Source organism: Gouania willdenowi, chromosome 9 (assembly GCF_900634775.1).
Source record: "Gouania willdenowi chromosome 9, fGouWil2.1, whole genome shotgun sequence".
NCBI classification, from domain to species: domain Eukaryota; kingdom Metazoa; phylum Chordata; class Actinopteri; order Blenniiformes; family Gobiesocidae; genus Gouania; species Gouania willdenowi.
The window spans coordinates 5,735,962-5,761,282 of NC_041052.1; the positions used below are offsets into that span (position 1 = coordinate 5,735,962).

General features: G+C 36.4%; 1 protein-coding gene across 4 annotated transcripts in view; it reads left to right on the top strand.

Moving 5' to 3' along the window:
* Positions 1-2,316: 2,316 nt before the first annotated feature.
* kcnip3b (Kv channel interacting protein 3b, calsenilin) overlaps positions 2,317-25,321 on the top strand; it is a 67,010-nt gene continuing 44,005 nt past the window's right edge. For all 4 annotated transcript variants that reach the window (XM_028457347.1, XM_028457349.1, XM_028457348.1 and 1 more), the window contains exon 1: positions 2,317-2,441. In XM_028457347.1, coding sequence (XP_028313148.1) covers positions 2,436-2,441 — 6 coding nt within the window. In that variant the 5' untranslated portion in view covers positions 2,317-2,435. The remainder of the gene's footprint in view (positions 2,442-25,321) is intronic.

Below are 25,321 nucleotides of genomic sequence, written 5' to 3' on the forward strand. Positions count from 1 at the left end.
ATGTTTTATTCCAGCAGGCTGAGCATAATTGAAACCTTGTAAAAGACAAGTGTTGAGGATCGAAATATCTGCATATTGCGAAAGCTTTGACTCCATAAGGTTAATTTCACTTGAGAGTGGCGACCTGGCAGCAAAGTGGATCCAACTCTTCTGCTCTGTACGCCCGATTCATCAGAAACCTGTGGAAACGCGTGCAAACGGAGTTACTTTTGTTTGACAGATGGCTCTGCAGGCTATTCACAATTCTTTGCTGCTGATTATGCAATCAGCGTGATGATGTGTGGGGATGCTTGACCCGATGTGATTGCTATTTAACATCTTTCTCTCCCTCTCCTTCTTTGCTCTGCGCTCTGTGCACAGGGCAGCTCCACTATGAGCCAAGGTCGCCTAAAATTGATTCAGTTTCCTCACACAAAGGCTCCCATGGACTCTCGAGCACAGCTTTAATTGCATTTCTTTACCAATAACAATCACAACAATTAGGTACAGAATACTTAGTAAAGCTGTTACCTGATACATAGAAATTGGCTGCAGTGATAATGAGTAAGTAATGAAAGCTGGCTCTCCCTCTTTTAAATACAGCATTTAAACCGTGTTTTAAATGATTCCAGAAACAACTACAGTATGTGGATTTAATACAATACTAATTTATTCATCTTATCCTGCTGCTTTATCCTTATAAGGGTTGTGAGGTCTCACCTTAACGCAGAAAAGGCTGGATAGATATACAGAGAAGCACACTCACAAATTGACTCCTTCTGGCAATTCAGATTCTCTAATTAGGAGAACATGCAAACTCCACACAGATAAGTCCTGGATCTCCACACTGATAATCAAACACGGGACCAAGGCCTTCTTCAGCAGAATCAAAGCAAATATATAACTGTAGACCTCTCTATGGCAAGGTGTGTCTTTCCAGCCCAGTCTTACATAGTTTGTGAAACTGTCACAAAAAAATTAATTTGTGTGCGGTAACAAGATATTTTAAAATGTTTCCTGCTGCAAGGAACAATTTAAAAAAAAATGTGTGTGTGCTTTTTTGTGTCGCACTGCTTGGAGCAAATTGCAAATTGATGAATGTTGTCTAAATTAGATTATTGTAACTCTTTACTGTCAGGGTGTCCTAGTAATTCACTAAAAAGTCTCCAGTTAATTCAGAATGCTGCAGCTAGAATACTAACAGGTACAAACAGGAGAGAACATATTTCTCCAGTATCGGCCTCCCTTCATTGGCTTCCTGTAAAATCTAGAATAGAGTTTAAAATCCTCCTGTTAGCCTACAAAGCTCTACATGATCAAGTTCCTGTGTATCTTAGAGACCTGTTAGTGCCCTATCATTCGGGCAGATCACTCCGCACTCAGTTTACTGGTCTTCTGGAAGTTCCTAAAGTGTCTAGAAGTAGAACAGGAGGCAGAGCTTTCAGCTACCAGGCTCCTCGCCTTTAGAACCAGCTCCCAGTCTTAGCACAAGAGGCTGCTACTACAAATTGTTGCAAGAACTCTCAAGTCTTGCAATTTTCCTCAAATTATTGTACAAAATTTCTCCAAAATAAATAAAAATCAAGGAAATGTGAACATCCTACAAATACTGATATCTTTAGCTTATTGCTTGGATATTATTAGTGCTTTACATAATTTACATATCGTTTATACGTTTCCCTGCCCATAATGTGCACCCCCTTTTAAGTTTAAACTGATCTCTACTTGGCCCCTGAACTACATGAGTCTGACTTTTCTGCACTACTGAAATTGTTGACAAATGGCAACAAATTGCTCCTCAGAGGTTTAAATAGAGGCTGTGAGCACATCCTCTCTCTGGTAGACAGCCTCCCACAAGGGGGCCTCAGAGCCAAATAATGAAAATCAAGTATTAAATCTGCACAAATGGGAATTATCATTATAGTTATTAATTTCATAAGGACAAAAAGACAAAAAAAACCCCAAAAACCAAAAAAACAAGACACAAAATCACAAATAAGTAAAAAATCAATGTCAACAATGCAGTTCTAACTATAGTGAAAATGTAATTTGTTGATATCACAATTGTACATATCTAACATTAAATTCTGGTTTGTCAAAATTAAATTACAAACATGTCAGCTTAGGGATTGTTACTAAAAATATAATTTTAATTTCCTGGAATTAATTGTGATATAATTATAACTTGAGAAAATGATATTATTTCATTTGAGATATTCACATTTCCTTGTATAACTAGTTAGAATTTAATTTTATACATGATAAAGATAAAAGACTTTCCACTCCTTTGATCGTTTCCATCACCACTCCTCCTCCCCGCCCTCCGCGCGCGCGTGAGGGCGTGAGCGCGCATTCCTCCGCTCGCACACACGCGACAGACGGAGGTCGAGGCTCCGCCGGAAGGACACACTCTGCACAGACCGTCCGTCTCCTCTGTCGGTACAACACGGACAAACATGCAGGTGAGTCCGAGCCGAGCTGCTCCTGTCGGGCCATCCTCTGTCCGGTAATGGAACCACAGCTGGAGGCTTCTTCTGCAGGTGTCACAGACACGCAACAGCGCGTCGGAAGTTCGAGTCCCGGTCCGGTTCTGTTCACCGCTCCACTGGTTTTCTGACAACAATGAACAGCTGTGCTTTCTAAAGTGTGTTTTTTAACCTTTGTCGCGTCGTTTTATTGCACTTTACTCCTGAAAGCTGAGTTTCGGAGCGAAGTTATGTAATTACAGCCGCTGGAAGCAGAGACACGGAATCAATGTATCGATACTTTAATACATCTAAAATACCAGGACAAAAACTAAAACATCATTGTGTTTAGTCTTCTATTCATTTATCAACAATAAGGGAAATATTCACATCTGTCTGATGGTGACCACTCTTAATATTGACTAGATTTTTTGATTTATTTATAGTCTTTTGACTAAAATGCAACTCAATTTTAGTCAAAATTTAGTCATCAGGACAATTTAAGCTATTGTCTAGTTTTAGTCGACTAAATGTGTTACAGATATAGTCGACTAAAATCCTAATTTCATTGGGGAATGACATTCCTCTGTCCCTTTGTTCCCTAGACTCTATATATTCTTTTAAAAAGCACTTTCCATTTTTCAGAAAAGGTTGTAGTCTACAGAAGAGAGCTGCCAGTATTGATTGTGTTTGTCTTTTATCTTTGTGTTTTGTTTTTGACTGTATCTTTAATCTTCGTGAAGCACTTTGTGACTATATGTCTGTGAAAAGTGCTATAAAAATAACATTTACTTCCTTATTAAAATGTAAAGCAGAAGAGTTCATACATTTTGTGAAGATTCACTTACTTTTGATTAATCTGATATTAGATCAATCCTTAAGACCACATGATCACATTCACTTTCTGATTGGATTTTGTCCCATCCATCCATCCATCCATCCATCCATTTATCTTCTCTTCTATCCATCCATCCATTTTCTGACACACTTGCTCCTTTTCAGGGTCACGGGGGGATTTTGTCTTTTGTGACGAAATTATAGTTTCATTTTTGTCAGATGACAACATGATCAATATAATTTGATATCATTTTCATCAACATGTAATTTTTAGAAATTAGTTTTAGTCATAATCTTTTGACTAAAATGCAACTCACTTTTAGTCAATATTTAGTCATCAGGACGATATTAGTTATAGTCTAGTTTTAGTCGACTAAATCTGTTACAGATATAGTTGACTAAAATATAAAGCGTTTATACGTTTTGGTAAGATTCACTTACCATTGATTGACCTGATATTAGATGGTATTAATTAGGGATGTAACGATTCACTCAACTCCCGATACGATTCGATTCACGATACTGGGTTCACGATACGATTCTCTCACGATTTATTTTACAAAATGGGACTGTAGACAAATTTTTTTTTGGGGAAAAAAAACTAGAAAATACTCTACTATTTTCCTTTTATTTTTCATTGTCAAAAGAATTCCTTGATAAACTGTTCAAAACAATGCAATTTAACTAAAAATAAATCTTGAATGAAATAAATAAAGGAATAATACAAATGAAAAGGAAGCCTATTAATTTAAATTCTGGTTCTATAATAAACAATGCAAAACTGCATAATAGTTCTTTTTCTTTTAAAAGTGCAACTGAAAATGTATTTTGTGCCTCAACAATTGTACTTAAAAAAACAAAAACCGTGATTGCGCTGATTTACATCATATTTGTTTGGACCAGCAGAGGGCGCTGATAACACAGTGGTCAGTTGGCATGCAGATATCTTGCAGTGAAGAAGAGAAGCTATACTAGCACCCTCTGCTGGTCCAAAAAAATATCTGCCCTAAATACAGCGAAATGACTGTTTTTTTTTTTGTTTTTTTTTTTAAGTCCAATTGTTAGGGCACAAAATACATTTTCATTTGCACTTTTAAAAAGAACTATTATGCAGTTTTGCATTGTTTACTATAGAACCAGAATTTAAATTAATAGGCTTCTTCTTCATTTGTATTATTCCTTTATTTATTTCATTCAAGATTTATTTTTAGTTAAATTGCATTGTTTTGAATAGTTTATCAAGGGATTCTTTTGACAATGAAAAATAGATGAAGATGAATTCTGAACTTTTGAGCCGAGAGAGAAAATCATCATCTATCCCAGGCCGTCAATTTGCAACGGACTAATTTTATCCACTTCATCACTTATAAAAATGTAGTCGACGTACATTATGAGGAACATTTTTAGTCGATTAAATACAGTAAATGCTGCCTCTGAGTTCAAATTGGATGTAAAGTGAGAGTAAAGGTAAAGCATGGCTGTGTTTATACAGAAGCACTGAGGAGTTTTATGGAGCTGGAACATACGGTATAAGTGATGCCTGACAGATGATGATGAAGAGACACATCTGTACGCTCTCAGACTTGACATGTCTGCTTCAAGATGAACAGCTTTTCTCTGGTGAATCTGTGGTTTGAGGTTCTTTGTGCTTAAGTGAGTTCATCATCAGCCTGTCAAACAACAGACTGTGACATACAGTATATTGTTTTCTATTTCTTTATATGCTTGGACGTAGAAATAAGCAACTTTTATCACAGCGGAAGTCGCAAAAATGGGATTGTGTGATCTGAGTGTCACATTATCAACATTCATGTCATCCATGTTTATAATAATGAACAAACTGTGTATTAATAATGGGAAAGTACTTGTTTATTTGTTTTTTGCTGTAGTTTTTAAATATTTTTCTGTATTTTTCTGTCATATTGTTTATTTTTGTTGTTCTTTTGTGTATTTCTCTCTCATTTGGTGTGTTTCTGAAGTCATTATTCTTAATTAATTTTAATGTAGTTTTTGAATTTTTTGTCTGTGTATTTTTTTTTGTTCTTTTGTGTATTTTTTTTGTCATTTTGTTTGTTTGTGGTGATTTGATAATAGTTTTGATCACAACATTTGTGTCATCCATGTTTATAATAATGAACAAACTGTGTATTAATATGGGAAAGTACAAAGGATTTATTTGTTTTTTGGTGTAGTTTTTAAATATTTTTTGTGTATTTTTCTGTCATGTTGTTTATTTTTGTTGTTCTTTTGTGTATTTCTCTCTCATTTGGTGTGTTTCTGAAGTCATTATCCTTAATTAATTTTAATGTAGTTTTTGAATTTTTTGTCGTTGTGTATTTTTTTTGTTCTTTTGTGTATTTTTTTGTCATTTTGTTTGTTTGTGGTGATTTGATAATAACAGTTTTGATCAAAATCCGATCAAAAATTTGATCAATTCACAGTCCGTTTTTTTAACAACTCCAGTGAATTACACGTACAGTTACTATTTTAACCACCTTTCTTTTACACTGGGCACCTGATATTTTGCTTGGTGAGTCACATTTTGCTGAAGCGTGATCAATATTTAGTTGTCGCTTATTCACAGCGACCACAGGCTGCCACTGAGGCCACTTTGACATTTCCTCTACATCAAACCATTTTACATCACGTTTGTCATCATAATAAAGAATGCATAGAGTTTCCTTTGGGAATCTCGAGGTTTTATCTGTTACAGCCCCCACGTAAAGATAAAAAAAACATTAGGCATGTAACAGTTTTGATCATACCGTGTACATGTACGTACACTAGGGCTGCACAGTTAATCAATATTTAATCGTGATCACAATTTCGGTTTGCCCCTGTCTTCCTCCAAGACAGAAATCTCACGTAATCAAACGAGATCCAACAACATGACCTAATGCTGCGTTCCAAGCAGCTCGGGATTTTCCCACTTCCTACTTGAAAAACTAACTTTGAACGCCCCCTGAAGTCGCAGCTCCTATTCAGTAAAGTCAGAGGGTAACATTTTTAATACTATAGCGGTTAGCCACATTTGAGATATTTTCGCTGAACATCAAAGATCGGAATTTTTAATTTTAGAAAGGTAAAGTTTGGAGTTGCCCTGAATGCGGCATTACGTATTTCTCAGTCCGTTTAACGTCATAATTCACAGGGTCATGAGTTTGGAGTTGTCGACACACACAAAAGTTTAATATTTACAATTGTCGACCCGACCCGTTTCAGAGTCGATTATCAGGTCAAATTCACTTTTTTTTACGCATAGGATCATTTTATAGGGTAATTTTATAAAACACAAAATAATCTGGTGTTTGACGTCCTTGGTCGGGAAGGGGGAAAATCAAACAAAATCAGACTTGATTATCTTTTTGTGTGTATTTATTGTTAGTTATACTTCCTGTCATTGGTGTGATTTACCTCAATTTGTTATATCAGTGGTAGGGACTCAAATTTTCCATTTGTAAATTTCCTCAATGCTGTAAACGCTTCTCAGTTTTGTTTCAGTTTTGTTTCCGTTTCATCATCTTTCCCTGTTAGGACGACTTAACTGGCCAATAAACTTCCTGAAATTGTATTAAACATGCTGAATAGAGGGTTAAAGGAGTCAGCTACTGTAGATAACGTTATATTTATATGTTTACATCGCGAGAAATGTGACATGTCCGTTTGCTCCAAAAATGAAATGCTTGTTATGGTCTCAAAACATGTACGTGAGGGTTTAGTCCATTGTTATATTGCTATTTACATTTCATTTTTGGCTAAATCACCTTCAAGTTTTACACAAAATCTCGCGCAGTCGTGTGATTATTACAGAGTGCGAGATTTTGAGCAAAATTTGACATATTCGACATAGACATTCAGTCACTTGTTTTTTGTGGGGAAAATGTCATGTAAATAAATTGCAGTGTCCCAAAAAATGCATATGAGGTATTTCCATGTCATATTGGGACCTGATATTGAATATAGAGGAAAAAGAAACATCATAATGGTTGAGATTGCTTTTTCTGTTTTAGAATGTGGATTACACATTTTTCGTCCGTTTTCCGTGATCACACAAATTGTAGTCCGTACAGTGGTTTCCAGACTTTTAAGGGGGTCAAATGTAGAATTATTGTGAATTTTTAACTTTTAAATATGTCTGAAAAACCTAAAATCAAAATTTGAGTGTTAAGAAACATGTCCTTAGCTGTCATATGTGATGTTTTTTTAGATTACATTAACATTACATGTTAAGCTAAATTGACTTTTCTGTGCTTTAAACATGATAAAGTGTTATTAGGGCTTCATACACATGCCCAAAGTGTTTTTTTCATTGATTTCCTCAATCAATCAGTTCGAGGGTGATTTGCTTCCTTTCTTACTGCAGGGTGAGCCCAAACACCTCGCTCCTATTTGATGACGATTTCCCACTTTGATGACGAATCTGATGCGGCACTGAGCTGGAGAAGCCACGCCTCCAGGAAGCTCTCTGCAGTGATTGATATGTAAACAGACACGCCCACGAAGACGAGCATTTCAGCGTCCTTCGCGCAGTGTTATGTATGTATTTTCTACAGTATATGTATGTACCGGCGAATTCCCCGCCCCCACGCTCTGTCTCGTGTTTATAAAGCAGCATGAGCTCGGATACAAAGTGGGTGGGAGGAGGGCGGGCCGTCCTCTAGCCTTACTTCACCATGCGGGGATGAGGAATTCAGTGTCCCGTCTATAGACACGCCCACTGACTCAAATCAGCCTGTTTGTGTAGAGTTGCTCAGAAAGTGACTTTTCAGTGGCTAAAACTCTGGAAAACAGGCGTGTTTGAGAAAATAAACCTCAAATATTATGTTTTTGGGGTTGAGATTAGTGAAAAATAGCATGACATGGGACCTTTATTAAATATTGCCGGCCCGGCCAACCTGTAGTACCTATTTTCCACCAGTTGGGTGAGTATAAGCCTATTTACAGCAGAGCTATCCCTGAACTAGGCTATCTCGGGCGTGAACTCATTTTCAGCCTCTGCTGGGAGCAGGGTTACATACTGGTTCACTTGGAAGTGAAATACTTGAAGATGTCATCTCCTGAAATAACTATACACTTGTATTCGCCCCGTTGACGCCTTGAGAGTGGAGGAATCTTCCGGGAGACTAGACGCCTCAAATGCGTATTGCATCCTGGTAGTGGCAGAAATTGCTTGCAAATTCTACATATGGCGCCTTTTATTTTACATTATTTATAACTCCCTAACGGTTTGTGAGTACAGCATAGAAATAAATGTCAGAATAGACATGAATCGCTCTTGGCCACAATTTCTAACCGCACCCACCAGCCAGATTCTTCCCATATAAATACTCAGGACAATTATCAATTACATCACATGAAATGCACTAACTAATATCATATGCAAGACATACAGCATGTTCGTTAATAAAAAAGCAATAATAAATATAAAAAGATTTTAGAATATCTAATAATACATTCAGGCATTTTCAACATTCAAATTTTACCTCTTTGATATCTTCTCCAAGTGTTATGCCTCAATTTATAGCCTGTCGGGTGGAAATAAATGAGCTTTTTCAAATAATAAGATTTTAAGATGTGTCTATTGGAAATAAAAGTAGAGATATTTCCCCAGTAACCTGTTTGCTGTGGTCAGTGACTGTATAGCTCCATCCAGTCTGTGGTGAAACCGCAGGAGCTCCCCAGCACCAGCTCAGGGTTGACAGTCAGTCTGCTTATATTTTCAGTCTGAAACATTCCTACTCGGTGTCTGTCAGCGCGCCTGCCAAAGTGATGCTGCACCGTAGCTGCACGTCACCATATTTTTAGTGTTGGTGCGCGTCAGGCAGGTGGCAGCTGTCTCCAAAAAGTAGCAGCCTGTACTTTCTCCTACATGTTTCAAAAGGTGACTGATTACCTTGTTTTCATAAAAACGACAATAAGACATTTTGTTATGACTTGGTAATGTTAATGATTTTATCTCTGTTATTGGATTAACCTCCAATGTTCACGTGCCTTAGTCTTTTTGCGTGTTTGGTCCACTGGAGTTAATAGGTTGTAGGCATTAATGAAATTAAATTAAATAGTTTACACACCTAGAAATACATTTCTCTCACTTATGTAGAATAAGTTGAAGCACATTTCGACCAAGCAAAAAAAAAATAATTTTTTTAGGAAATACTTTGTTTGAACAAGGAAAATTCCATCATTAACTCAGTTTAAGCAGGGCCACTAATTCTTTGTGATCGCAAAAACGGACGACAAATACGGAATTAACTTTCTGAAATAGAAATGGCAATATTCCTAATTTATTATTTTTTAAATATTTATTTTTTATTAATATTTTTAAACAATCAAACGGAAATTGCAATATCGCACTGAATATACCCTCACATGCATGTTTTGGGAAAATAATACACATTAACGTGCAGTTTTTAGGCCGCGCCACCACCTCCCATTTCTCGTAATTTCCAAATTTATGGGAACATAGTCGTGTGATATATCGTTTCAAAGGTAATTCAACGTAGATTACGATCATGCTTTGCACAATTTGATTAGGGGCCCACCCCCCTTTAATTTAGGCAAATTTCCATTAAAGTAATTTTGTCATTTATTTGTGAGTCAAATATTGCGACAGTTGGTGGTACCGAATCATTGACACATACCAATATACGAATGGGGCCCATTGCTCCGTGGGTCCCCGGGGGCCCCATTTTTCAAATGACTACTCCAGCATTCATGCTCGTTGAATCACGCTGTAATTTAACATAGATATTCTATGAGCTGATGTAAAGAGCCTCTCGGAGACCTTTTTGAAAGGGAAATTACCGGAAAAGGGGGCGCCCCCTTTTCCGGTAATTTCTAAATTTATCTGAACATCGTCGTGTGATATATTGTTTCAAAGGCAAGTCAAAGTTAATTTCATTTGCTTTACTCGGTGGAACCGAGTCATTTCACTGAATTCTCAGGAACGTGCAACGTGCTATTTGGCGCAGAGACGTTCCGCGGGCCTGGATGTAATTCATCAGAACTTGTTTTCTTAAGATTTTCCTCAGCTCAGAGAGACGGGTGATGTCAAATATCAAAAATCAGAGGTAATGTGATGAAATATGACTAAAATGGAAACAGCTTTATGACATGGACTAAACCCTCATCGACATGTTCCTCCACAATATTTTTTGCTATAAAACGTGTGGCCTTTATCATTGTGAAGCTTTAGTAAGTGTAGCCAATGATTGGATGTTAAATCTCACGTTATTTCTCTGCGCGCTTGTTTTGGCAAATTTACGCTGTGTGTAAATATGAAATTAAAGACAATAGTCAACTCTATTAACCATAGGAGTAGCCTATAATTATATATAATTAGGCAAAGCTGATGAAACAGAAACAAAATTGTGTAAACCGTTAAATGGAATTGGGGAAAATTTGAAACTGAAAATCGGAGGCTGTGTTTAAATGACTCAAACCTGTCTAATGTGGTGTCCTCCTTCATCGGTTCATTGACTTTGGAAATCGTGAACGTTTTTAGAGTTTACTTTTAAATAGGGCTGGGCGATATGGACCAAAATTCATATTTCAATATTTTTCTCAAAATGGTCATATCAAATCAATATTTATTTATATTTTTAACTCAATAAAGTCTTTCCCTAAAGATAACTCTGTGTTAAATTTGCTGATTATTTTACTATACATTTATTAACAAACAGTTGCACAATATGTGCCACTTATGGCTTTTTCTCCTCTAAGGGACGTCATGTGTGAGTGAGTTCTGTCGTGCGGCTTGTTTGCTTTTCATGCTGTTCTCGATATATTGCTCAGGCCTACCTGTAAAGACGGGTTTCTAATTACAAACATCAACGCTGCTGCTTTTAGTGTAAAACCTAACACGGACAGTAAGAATTTATAGCTGCTCCATGTAAAGTAAAAAATCAGTGTTGAAATAATTAGAAAACACAAATATAAGGAGATTACAGAAAGTGCTTCTGCGAGTGTTGATCTTTAGTACAGAACATTTTTAGTATTTATCACATATATATATACAGTGCAGTGAATTTATCTGAAGTACAGAGTCAGCATTACTATTACATTATTTATAGGAAATCTGTAATAGACAATATAGTGTGTTTGATTCACAATTGTAACATGCACATTATTTGTACACGGCTGTGAAAGCGAGATGTGTGCATGGGGTTTCTATTTGTTTACCAAAGGCGACGATTGTACTCGCTCACGTCACTCCGAGTCCTCAAATGACGCTGATTCTGTTTGTCACTGAGTCCAGACTTATTCTCGTTTTCTACAATACGTTCATAGATTTACATAGATTGAAAGATAGTGAATAGTTTGCTTTGGCATTAGTAAATTGAGCTAAAACTGAACAATTTTAATCTGAAGATAAAGCCAAGAGTAGTTGTTTATTTTAATTTGTGTTGCACTTTCCCAGAGAGTGAGTGGAGCAATCAGAGCACACAGTCAAACTGCACGGATCAGTGACGCCCATCCAGACAGGCTGACGACACACACACACACACACACACACATGCCCTGCTGGCTGCTTTGTGCTACACCTGATCTCCTGTCTGTGGGATCCACCTGGTAAATGGATGGACTAAAGCGATTGGTGGATTTAAACTCCTGAATAATTAAACACATTTGGTAACTCGATCCGTTAGAGTTTGACCTGGATGATAGCCCCACCCTTCAGCCTCTCATTACAGTACAATACACATATTTTTCTTCTTCTTATTACATGTAATTTTAATTAAAAAAAAACTAAATCTAAATGTATTTATTTATTATTATTACCAAGGATATTTTCATCTGCATTTATTTATTTGTTTGTTGGTTTGTCTGTTAACAGGATTATGTCAAAATTACTAAACAGATTTTGACAACATTTTGACCAAAGATAGACCTTACATCAGTGTTTTTCAACCTTGGGGTCGTGACCCTATGTGGGGTCATCTGAAATTTAAACGAGGATCATTTGAAATGTCTAATAATTTATAAATAATGATAATAATAATAACTAGTGATTAAAGATATATCTTCGAATTGTTTTAATTATCTTTTGAAACACCTTAAAATACCTAGACATCGGCTTCAAGTTAAAAATCAAACATCCCCTTTTCAAAATAAAAGCATCTCTTCATGTCTTCCTTTATTTTTTAACTCTTTTGTGAATGGAACTCTTGTTTTGAAATTAACCTGAAGTTTTGTCAGTAGCACAATGGAGGGTCCAAAATGTCAGCATTAAATGTGTTTCCGTGAGTTTCATGGATGAAATGACCACATATTGATATTCTACTTGATCGCTGTCTCGATTAAAATGATTTCAGAACTTTCAAAAGTCGATAATCAACAGAGATATTTAGCCTCAGTGTGTCATTGTCGGTTCCAAATGCATCTTGAGAACCAAAAGTCCATGTAAAGCAAATACTAAACACATTTAATAGGTCATAAATATATTCCTTAAAACATATAAAAAGCCATTAAACCATTTATAATTCAACTGTGGAGCTAGACTTTACAAACTGTGTTTTAAATTTCTGTGTTCAGGATTTAATGGGCGGGTCAGAAATCATAGCCGCGTTACATAACGGAGCCATCATTAGCATTAACCCGACCCTGCTCTCGAGTCCCGGATAGCATCTCTTACAACAGTTTTCAGCTAGCTAACCAATCAACCAGGGGGAGGGGCGTCATAGCTGCACGCACACGGAGCCGTTTAGAGAGAGAGTTGCGACCACGGAAGTTCGAAAAAGACTCCGGAAGTTATTGGCGGCCAATGGTTGTGCTCAAGGCGAACAGCGAAACATGCACACTTTCCACGAACACGACATTATAGACGCTGATATTTTCACCACGTGTTTAGTTTTATTTATTTTTTATTTCAAGCTTGTGAAAAAAATGAAAATAAAGAAAAACGAGAGAATAAAACAAAATTGGACAAACAGTGTTAGAGAGCTTGTTTGTTATGATCTCATTCAGTTTCTATATAAATGTAATGTACATGTCCTAAAAGGAGTGGGAAGATGTATAAACTTCTAACCTAATGTGCACCTTGGAATACATACATTCACTGCACTGTACTAGTAGTAGTATAATAGGGATGTCCCGATGCACCTTTTTCACTTCCGATATGATACCGATATTGCAGCCTTGAGTATCAGACTTATTTTGTAGTGTGGAATGTTAGAAAATGCTTGATCAAGTGATGTTACTCAAACAGAGAACAATAGTCAGCAACAGTAGGTGACTTTGTTGGAGTGTGAACTACTGTCATCTATAGATAGAAGAGCTGGAGCGGAAAATTTTATTGGTGATTTTAGATGCAGTCCGATAAAATGATATTCGTTTTTTGGCTGATATCGGAACAATTTCCGATATTAATATCAGATCGGGACACTTCTAGTAGTATATTGTAGACAGTATATATAATTAAGTTTGTAGTACATAGTGTGGAGTGTGGCATTTCAAACAGCCACTGTTTGTATAGATGGATAACAATGTGGTGTTTATACATTGTCTGTATTAACCATCAATATTCTCGTTGACCCGTACAGTGACAACTGACCAGACAGGATGACGTGAGTGTGTGTGAGTGTGTGTGAGTGTGTGTGAGTGTGTGTGTAAGAGGAGCTGATAATTGAAACATGGCTCCTCAATTGCTCAAAGGTCAGGAGCCTCTGAGCTCTTTTCTCCAAGTGAAAGCTCACACGTCAATACACGACTCCATCTCACACACACACACACACACACACACACGTACACACGTACACGCTTCAGCATAGATGTGTCGTCCACCTACAGACTCAGTGATTGGCGCTGACAGCCATACTGAGAGCATCAAGCAGGACACAAATAGTATCAGCCCTCGACCATCAGCTTGTTTCTTTCTGCCGCAGCTGACCACACACACACACACACACACACACACACACACACACACGCTCACACTCACACACGCCTGCATTTCACGGGAACATATAGAGACATGCAGGGTTCGTATGTTGTATGTTATTGTGTCATCATTACGCAACACACACACTCAGAACAAGAAACGGCTGACGCACAAAATGAATCAATGCTGCTGTTATCTGCAACACAACATCTGGAATGAGAATTTCAGCTGTCGACTGACTTGATTTGTATTTAATTTGTAAAGCTTCTGATTTTTTGTCACATTGTGTGATTCATTTTTAGTCATGTTTGGACTCTTTAATTCACTGACTGATAGAAATATAAAGTCTTTTGAAGGCACCATTATGCAAATCCAGCCTTTACAGCAGTGTTTCACAATCGGGGGTACGTGTATAGAGAGAGAGAGTGGAAAATGAACAAATGAAAGCATTAAAAATATGGGTTTTTATAATGTTTATTTTTAGTTAAAATCATATTAATAGTGATGGAAATATCTTCATTATAACAAGGTCCCACACCAGGTGGGAGATGACCAAACATGATAAAAACTATAGAAATATATCTATTCTGGAGGTACTAAATACTGTTTCTTTCCACTTATTTACCAAATGAGATCCTTTAAAATGTGTGTTACACTGAGCAATATAGAAAAAACCTCATATCTCGATATGTTTTCCCAAAATAGCGACATACGATACAAATCTTGATATTTTTATCTGAAAGAAGTCTTACCAGAAAGACAATTATAGGTCAAGTTTGCTGATGAAAAAGGCCACACAGGCAAATTTTTCACAAAACAGCTGCATAATATGTGCCACTTTTGGCTTTTTCTCTAATAGTGGACAGCACGTGTGAGTGAGTTCTGTAGTGTAACATGTTTAGGGGAAGTTCTGGGTTAGGATACACTCAGTGATCCATCGAACTCTGCTTTTCATGCTGTTCTAAGAAAAAGCAAAAGCAACGACTCCAAAAACGAGTATTTCAATACAAAAAATACACTATTGAATAAAAATATTTAATTATAGGCCATGTTGTCATTTTTAATATCAGCAAAATGGAAATGTTGAATGTCGATATATAGCCTAGTTACACTCATTTATTCCATCATCAGGCTGTAGTTGTCTTTTCATAGTATTCTGAGCAAAACGTTGTCGTCAGACAAAGGGGGACTTGCTTTCAGAAATAAGAAAAAGGGGGTACGTGAGCCAAAAAAGTTTTAATGCATTCATTCTGTCTCCAAACATATGTTTAATGATCATTATGAACATATCAGGGGTTGTTCATGCTAAAAATAATCACTCTAGCTTAGAGTTATTGTTGTTGTTTTGTTTTTCACTATTTTTGTCATATACCCAGAACAGTGTGTCCACTTAGGCTCATCAGGGGCTTTAGCATTAAGGCCCAGCAGAGCAAACAGATGTTATAATGGAAGCAGCTGTAAAAAAAAAAAAAAAAAAAAAAATTCACCATATGTTGCCTGTTGACATTCTGACTGAAATACAATAGAGTTGTGTGTAAATATAGCAGTAAGCTGAGAAAATGGAGAAAAGTAATTTATTATGAATGCTGTTTTATGAATATTTATAATATTGTGTGCGTTTATAGCTCTACAGCTGCATCTACTTTAGTGCATTTAAAATGCATTTATTCACCATATATTTTGATATCATTATTAGTTGAAGCTCATGTTTTCTGTAATTGCAAAAAAAACTGATGGAAAATGCAGAATTCACTTTCAGAAATGGAAAAAGAAACAATTTCGACTGTTTTTTTTTTTGTTTTTTTTTTTTTTACTATCACACAATTACAGATCTACCAAGTGAACTAAATGAACAAATGTCTCAAATTTCACATATAATCTTGTTGAGGACTTGGAAATAGCTCACTTACATGTTTTGGTATCACATTGTTTTTCCTGTAATATGGGTAAAACTGAGTGTCTAGCAGTGTTTTTGTGATATAATCTTGTGAGATTACAGCGAGTGAAAAATTAATTACAGTTAAATTGAACTCGAGTAAACCTATTTAGCACGTTTGGTATGATTTTGGGAAGTTTCAATGGGGAAAGACAATTAAACGGAAAAAGGTAAACTGATGCAGAAATGAGTAAACTCTTAATCAGAATTCAGGAAGTTTTATTCGGAAAGTCCCTTTACTTTGATCTCCTGACATGTTTTGGCTGTCAACTGCCAGTTTTCTTCAGAAGCGTCTGCTGATTGTTTTGCTTTCTGAGGAAAAATTTGTCTGAATAAATGAAACCATAACATATAATTTGTTATTTTATAATATTTATTACTTTTACCACAATGACACAAAGGACGTCGTCCTTCTGTTTTCTGAAGTTGATTTGTTGTCTTGTTTGGATTGTTTTCTTTCTGCTGCTGCTGTAGTTGTTTTTTTTCTAATTTATGTTGGTCCCACATTTTGCATTATTATCCTATGTTAGTACGTATTTTTGCTATGCTCTTATACTGTTGCGACAAATGTGCATTTCTTCTCTGGGGATCAATAAAGGTGTCTGTTGTATTCTATTCTGATAAATTCACATTATTATTATTCTTTTTATTTAATTAAGGACAGTACTTATCAATGAACATTCAAAAAAAATTATAATATGTCAGATTATAGCCATAAGCTGATTTCCATCTGTTGTCCCTAGACAGGCTGATGTAATAAAATGATAATGTTAATAAATGATTTATTACCCCTTTAGCACCGAAAGAATATCTGTAATATTACTTGAATATCTGTAAAAGTCACGTTTTTCTATTAGCTCTGTCTGCTAGCATAGCTTCTCTTCTTCACTGCAAGATATCTGCATGCCAACCGACCACTGTGTTACCAGCGCCCTCTGCTGGTCCAAACAAATATGACGTAAATCAGTGCAATGACGGTTTTTTGTTTTTTTTTTAAAGTCCAATTGTTAAGGCACAAAATACATTTTCAGTTGCACTTTTAAAAGAAGAAGAACTATTATGCAGTTTTGCATTGTTTATTATAGAACCAGAATTTAAATTAATAGGCTTCATTTTAATTTGTATTATTCCTTTATTTATTTGATTCAAGATTTATTTTTAGTTAAATTGCATTGTTTTGAATAGTTTATCAAGGAATTCTTTTGACAATGAAAAATAAAAGGAAAATAATACAGTATTTGTAAAATTTGTCTACAGTCCCATTTTGTAAATGAAAAAATCGTGAGAGAATCGTATCGTGAACCCAGTATCGTGAATCGAATCGTATCGGGAGTTGAGTGAATCGTTACATCCCTACTGGGATCAGAACAAGTACATTATCACGGGAATAGACAGGATGCTGTGGGGTGAAGGAAAGGACAGGGGAACGAAAAGCAGTTTACTTCCACAAACTCAGAGTTGGTCAGTTAAAGGAGTGCAACAATAAATTTACATTATTGAGTTTCATTATCTTCTGAAAAATAAAATGTTATTTAAAGTGCCACTGTGCATTGCAAATAGTCCTGAGTTGCCTTTAAAAAATTAAAATTAAAAAATGTATGTAAAGATGACTTTTATTAGTGCCACAAAGGGGAAATTTGCACAGTTTTAGCAGCAGATAAATAAAATAAAATAGAATAAAACAGCATCATAAAAAGATATATAAGATATACACACATGGGCCTGTACACAGTACAGATAGAAAGAGGAAAGACATAAAGGCAAGAAACACCAAATATATACACAGAATATATAAATTATATAAATATATTCAGAGTCATTTCCTTTTCTATTTATTAGTGATCTATACAGAGGCCCTTGGCTTTGATTGGATGCTTCCAGTTATTTTACTTATTTTTAGAACAAACCACTGCCGTGTTGTTTATCACTTTATGCCAACACAATGTGTCCGTGAGCGATTGTGTTGAATTCCTGCTGCTTCACCCTCACGGCTGAGGCTGGAGCCGACTCTCCGTGCTGGAAATCTGCCTTATCTACATTACGTATGTGGAGTTTATTGAGTATTCACTGTCGTTCTGCCTTTGAGCCGTCGCTCTCTGTCTGTGCTCGCCTCCATCCTCCACACGTGCACGCTCACTTAGACCCACAGAGGTCGAGTCTGCCTCCCATCAGCTTAGATCTCAGTCAGTGGCTCTGCTTCACCTGGAAAGTAACGCGGTGACAACTGACATTAGGAGTAGAGTGGGATGGAGGCGGAATGACTGACTGTGGAATAAATTGGAAAGAATGAAGAAGTGACAGGACGGATAGATAGAGAGATAGAGGGCAGATTACTGCTGACGTAGAGACACACATAGGAGAGAAATAACACACCGACATTTGAGCTGGTTATTGTGCCTGTATGTGAATCATTCGGGCTAAAATAACAGTAGACAATATTAGAACAAGACAGAAACACAGATTATCACAATTATTATTTTATATATTTAGCATTCTTTGTAAATCAGCCATCATTAATTTAGAAACTTTTTTTTTTAAAGCGCGTGCTTGTGAAAACGTCAGGTGATGTGCTTAAAGGCACAGGACAGAAGCTGTTGACTGAATCAATATTTTAGGCTGTACTATATATATAGTATAGTATAGTATATATATATATATATATATATATAGGATTACTTACTACTTCGACATTTTACCCTCTTCTGTTTTATTTGCGATTTATCGGGTTTCACTTATCAGATGCTATTACTGCCTTTTAAACTTCCTAAAACACATGCTTAATGCTATATTTGAATGAACTTTTGTTAATAATTTCATATATCTCTATTGTATTGGTGCTGAAATCCTGCAAGTATTTGGATGAGATTTGCCGTTGCTGATAAATTGCATGTAACTGTGTGATATTGTCCAAAAACACGTCCATGAGAGGTTCGTCCATATCATTTAGTTATTTCCATTTCAGAAAGTTGGATATTATGTCATATTACATCATATTTTGTACAAGAAATAAAGTTTCCCACTCGTCATTTTTCTTTAAAACATGTGAGGCTGTCATATACAATTTTCGCTTGACATGAAATGAAATAAATAGAAATATTGCCAATTATATTTCAGGAAGTGAATTTCCGTCCGTTTTCTGGCATCATGGAAAAGTGGAGCCCCTACAAATATCCTCCTATTGATCCTCTCATTATTTATTGCTTGTTTTGAATGAGCTCAGGGTGTAATAAGCTCCAAGTCTTCAAATTTATTTTGTATTTATTTTATTCAATTGTAGAATGTTCTTATGTACGTAGACTGTTGGCATTGCATTGAATTGCTAGTTTGTTAGTGAGGGTCTTAAAAGGTTACAGTGTTGCTGAGTGTCAACCTCGTCATGGTCGCGGAAAACTGACTTCTTTTTGTTTGCGTGCATGCGTGTTTTAGGAGAATATCACACATTTCCATGCAATTTTTCACAGTAAACGGCTGGGCAAAAAGACGGAAATGTTCATTCTCTTGGGAAAATATCACACATTTTCATGCAATATTCCACCGCGAAACGGGTGGTCTGCGGTTGTGTGTATCAACTTAAGTGGATCATGCTGAAAATCTTGCGTGATTTTAGCGCATGCTTATGAGTATTAAGCATGTTTGGCATGATTTTGGGATGTTTAAAAGACAGTACTGGTACTTCATGAGGGAATATAAACAAAATGTAAAAGGGTAAACTGACGCGTAGAAAATGGATGAACTCTGAAATGGAATTGGGTCAAGTGGCCTCACCAGTAGCATCGTAGCCCGAGAAAACGCTTTTGATCCTTTTTATTTATTGATGTTTTAAATCTAACCTGATCTGAACACGCATTTGTGACTCTGCATGTTGGCTGGTGGTAGACCATGCACACCAAAGTCTTTAACATTAAAATTCATACTGTTACCACATTAAATAAATAAATAAATAAATAAAATTGTTAACACATTTACATCTAAAGCCAATAAATCTTCTATTTTTTTTATGCATTTGCCTGCTTCATTGTGCCATCTGTTTTACTAATAAACCAATTTGTTGAGTTACCTACAGAGAACTTTCAGACTTAAGTGTTTCTTTTTCTTCACTTGCAGTATGTGGGCGGTTGTTAGATACAGTATGTGATGAAGTGTGTGTGTTGGAGCCTGATTTTCCATTGTGCATTTATTTCATGAAGTATTTATAGTCTGTGCACGTGTGTTTGCGTACGGTCTTTAGATAGATCCTTCATGGATGCACAGCACAGTTTATGCATAAGTTTAAACTCTGATTTGCAGTAATAGGCGCCTGATATGATGCTGATGTCATAGCAAGGAAAGGTCATGTTTTGTTGTTGGTATAAAAAGCTTTGAAAATCTCTTGCATAATCCAAAAGTTGTACATTAAAAATATATTTGTCGTGCAGAACAAAATGAATCTCCGCTGGCTGATTATTTTGTACCAACTCAACGTGCAGGTGTAACCTAAGGATTTCTGTTTTTCCCAAATTGTGTTTCAGAGTTTTCTATTGTCTTTCATTTATTGTCTTTGCCTGATTAGATTAAATTACTTGCTTTTAAACTTCCCCAAATCATGCCGAACATGCTTAATACAGTTAATTGAGATAACTAATGTTATTAATTGTATATTTATCTGCCGTATTTGCGCCAAAATTGCATGTAAATGCGTGATATTGTCCAAAAATATGTCGTCAAGGGTTTAGTCAGTCTCATATGGCTATTTTCATTTCATTTCATTTCAGGCAGTTACGGTAACTGTCGCTCGAGAGCTGACATTTCCGTCTCTTTGCCCACACGTTTATGGTAAAAATGCATGTAAATGCATGATATTGTCCAAAAACATGCATGTGGGGGTATATTCCCTGTCATTTTGCAAATTAAGCTTGATTTTGTTTAAATAAGTAATTAAAAAGTCAATTTATTAGTAAAAAAAATCAAGCTAGTAAAGGAAAACCAAAGCCTCAAACTGTGTATAACATAAACTCATCCATAAGTAACTGAATCCAGGAATGCACAGATTGGACTTGCTGGGCGAAAGCCTGACACTAAATACGCATTCATCCCACAAACACTCTTTTACTAGTGAGAGAAGACAATCAGGAGGAAAGACACACCTGAGTGAAAAAAGGAGGGATTAACCTACTCACTTTCTCAGCACACACACGACCAGACAAGACTCCATGACTCTATACATTAGCAACAACAAATTGCCACCACACACTAACAGCTCATTCCATCACTCACACTTACTTCTCTCCAACTGTGTTTTAGTATCAATATCCACTGGAGAATGCCTTTCACCCTGAGTATAGGTTCCAGCATCCTGTGACTCTTACTCGTGAGTCCATGAATAATAGATTTAAACGATGATGAATGCAATCTGGTGAGATTTGTGTGTTCTTTGTTTTCCTTTTCGTCGCAGCTCCTCGACGTATGTCCTTATGTACGTAACTATACGTCTGTGCATGAATTAATGTTGATGTATTTTGAAGCTGCAAATGTTTTTGCCCCCTTTTAATTGGCTTAACGTTCACTCAGTATCCTACCCAACTCTACTTCACATATTTTTTTTCACATTTTCTCTTAAACCTTTGTATGTTTTAATTGTCACTGAAAGAAAATATTACAATGTAAACTAACTTTTTATCCAATATTTACTAGTGTTCATGGTCTGTAATATATTGAATCTAATCTAAAGAGCTGATATTTTCCTTGGTGGACTGCAGAAATGTTTTTTTTTTTTTTTTTTTAAAGCTCTATATCTATATACGGTAATGTTGTGTAATGTGTATTAATTAGTAGATGTGTAAATATTGTTTGCTCAAACAATTTTAAATAAAGGGTCATTCAGACAGTTTGATCTGAAGTTTTATTTTATTTGATTATTTTTGATTATTTTTGGTTTAAGAAATGCAAATACATATAATTATAGTATATTCAATAATTATACGATAATGAAAAAAACAACACAATAAAGATTTCTGTAGTATTTACTTGGTTGTTATTTAAGTAAATGTTATGTTAACTGGGAAAAATGGATTGTGTTTCAATCTGAAAAGTACAGTAATTGTTGAGCTATTTATGTATGAATTGACTTGTATCCCCCTTTTTTTCTTACATGATGACAAATGGACAAATGTATATGTTCTTGTTTTATTTTGTCTACAAACTTTTATAAAAAATAAAGTAAAAAAAAAAAAATATATATATATATTTGGCATGCAAGCCCAATGTTTTAAGCGTGAGAAAAGCACAAACAGCAAAGTTAAAAAATCCACTAATGTGATTAAAGACGTGTGAATGAAATTTGATTAAATCTGATGAAGGAAAGCTGCTGTGAGGTGATATTTGGCTACTTTCCCCTCAGGTGCTGACATATTGTTCCCTTCTGTGCCATTGTCTGTGTTTTCCTGCAGTAAATATTGAATTTTTGCTTGGTCTCAGACAGAGTTGAACTTTTTGGTATTTGTCTTTTTTTTCCTGCACAATTTGCGATGTTTCTGTCTGCAGGGACTTTCCTTTGCTCTTCAAATTTAATTCGTCGAAGTCTGTTTTGCTCGACTTTTTCATCTTCTGTGATCCTGCTTCCATGCGTTCGCATTGCTGATTGCTTGTGGCTCATAAGTATTGCAAGCATGAACTTTTTAGATATTTGTGTATTCGTTTAGATGAGGGAGGAGTCTCTGTTTGGTTCAGTAACAGCTTCAGTTTGTAATGAGGCCAGAGTTTTCAGTTCGTATAAACCAACAACTCTGGGACTGATTTTTAAATATTTATGACAGAGTGTATGTAGTGATGTGCCCGGCCCTATAGGATGTTCCTCTGCGTGTGTGTGTGTGTGTGTGTGTACGTGTGTGTGTAGGAGGATGTTGTACAGACATGAGAAAAGTGCTGTCCCAGGACAAAGCTAGCTGAAGCATTAAGAAACAACTTATACTAGCTAAAGGTTTCTGTGTGAGTGACCATGAAATGCAGCGTGTAGCGGCCACTCATGCTGTAGATTCGTGACTTTTGTGCGTCTGTATGTAACTTCTGAAACTTAAGCAATATTACACAAGATGGAGGGCTGTTGTGCTCATTTCGCTGATATTTCAGCGCAACAGTCCAGAAGTAGTTATTCAGAATTAAATTATTTGGAATTAAAGTGTTCTGCTTTGTGTTACATCGAAATAGAAATTCCGAATTCAGGTTTACATGGAAAACCGGTTTATTCGGCTTTATTCAATTCTGCTTTCGGTTTGGGTGTTGGAAGGGCTCTGATTGGACAAGGGGAGAATGTGACGTCTTCACGTCTATCAGGAAAAAAACACACAACAAACCTTTTATTTTCGGCTACACCAGAGAAGACCACATGAGAACTGTTTTCACTTTTACTTTAATTGTAGATTTGAAGCATCAGCTCGACAATAACATACTCTCAGTTTCTTCCACGGAGCAGAAGAAGAGAGAGAGCAGCAGAGAACGGTGGCAGAACACCGGACTTTGGTCAATCAAAGTATTTGATCAATGCCACAGCTGTTCTACCTCCACTATAGAGGACATTGAGTGAAAAAATAAATTTATAATGATCCACGTTATTCGTGAAGCTCTGGTGCTTCATGCCCTGATGAAGCCTGTTCTGTTTGCCGAGGTCCGTGTGCGTAATAAGTCTGTGTGTCCGTGTGAATATCCGCATGTTTATGCTTTTGTCCATCCACTCTCTTCCTTATATCCATGTCTTTTAAGGCTCTAATTAAATAAATCGTCTCGGATAGAGTCCGGACGTCCATCCTGGACTATGTCGTCACCAGCGCGTCATCACGGCAAGTCGAGCATGTGCAGAATGACCAGAATTATCTTAAAGCGGAATGAAGTGTTTACAAGAAAGAGGAATTATTTAATTTGAAATTAAAATTGGAATACCACCTAATTCGGATTTAAGTTTAATTCGGAATTAAATTAGCATTAGGAAATAAGTGTTTACAAGGTCAGTTTAAAGAGGAATTAACTTTTATTCTGAATTAAAGAGGAAATAAAGCTCCCATGTAAACGTGGCCATGACATCCCTATCCCACCACTGTTGACTCCGCCTCTGCATCCAAACACTGTTGTAAAGATGTAACAGTCATCACAGTAAAAGACTAGAGCGATAAACCTGGCTCTGTTCTTTTTCACTCTCCTTAAAGTAATGAAGTGCGCTGACTTCTATTGGAGATAAACTTTCTCAGCGCGTCACACATTCCTACACTGGACACCTCCATATTTACTTCCGTAAACACTGTATGTGCCTCTATGCGCGTCACTTCAGTGTCGCATTCCGTTCACACTCCAAACTGATTGAAGACCCATTTAATATGTTCTATGAATGACCACACAAAAAAGTGTGAACGTAGTGACAGTGTACTGCAGTGTGTAGCCCGAGATGTGACGGTAAATAACAGTATTTAGATCAGCTGTACAGCGATCTAAATACTGAATATGAATGATATGATCTGTAGGAAGTCCTGGTGCTGTTGTCGCTCTGTATCAGCACTCTCAGAATGTCTGTTGTCTAATCAAATGACTTGGTTGGAACTAACTGTTGTATAAGTCATGAGAAAAACCAACCCTCCTCTAATTATTTCCTCCAAAGAGACGTGGCATGGTTGGGTGTTTAAAGTTTCTCAGTGACTTTTCAAATCCATGTTGAGATAATGAGATTTGTTGCTGTCATTTGAGATCAGTCATCAATGCTGATGTTCTCATTTCATCTTTTCCTTAATTTATTCTCACTTTCTGCTCTATTTCTCCATCTGCTCATGTGGAAGAAGCCCAGAAAATGCTTTGAAAATGTATTCACCAGCAAAGTGCTTTCATATCTTCTTCTTCACATCCTCCATCGTCCTCTGCTCGTCCTTTGCTCTTCATGTCACATAGGCCGCAATTCATTATGCTAATTGACTTCAATTCTTCCAGGAACACGGGCAAACCCTCTTCTCCTCCCTCAGGTTTTACTTGAGCTTTACTCACTCGCTCTCACTAACTCTAAAGTCAAAGATTTCAGGGGTCACACACCCAAGGGTAAAAACAGCTGTTGAAAACATGTCAAAAACGTTGCATTTGTTCTTTATTTTCTCCCTCCATCATCCCTCCCTTTCCTTTCTTCTGCTCCCAGCAGAGTAAACAGAGCTGCAGTTTGTTCAAGGCTCATGCCTTTCATCTTACTGTGTGTGTGTCTGTCTGTCTGTCTGTGTGTGT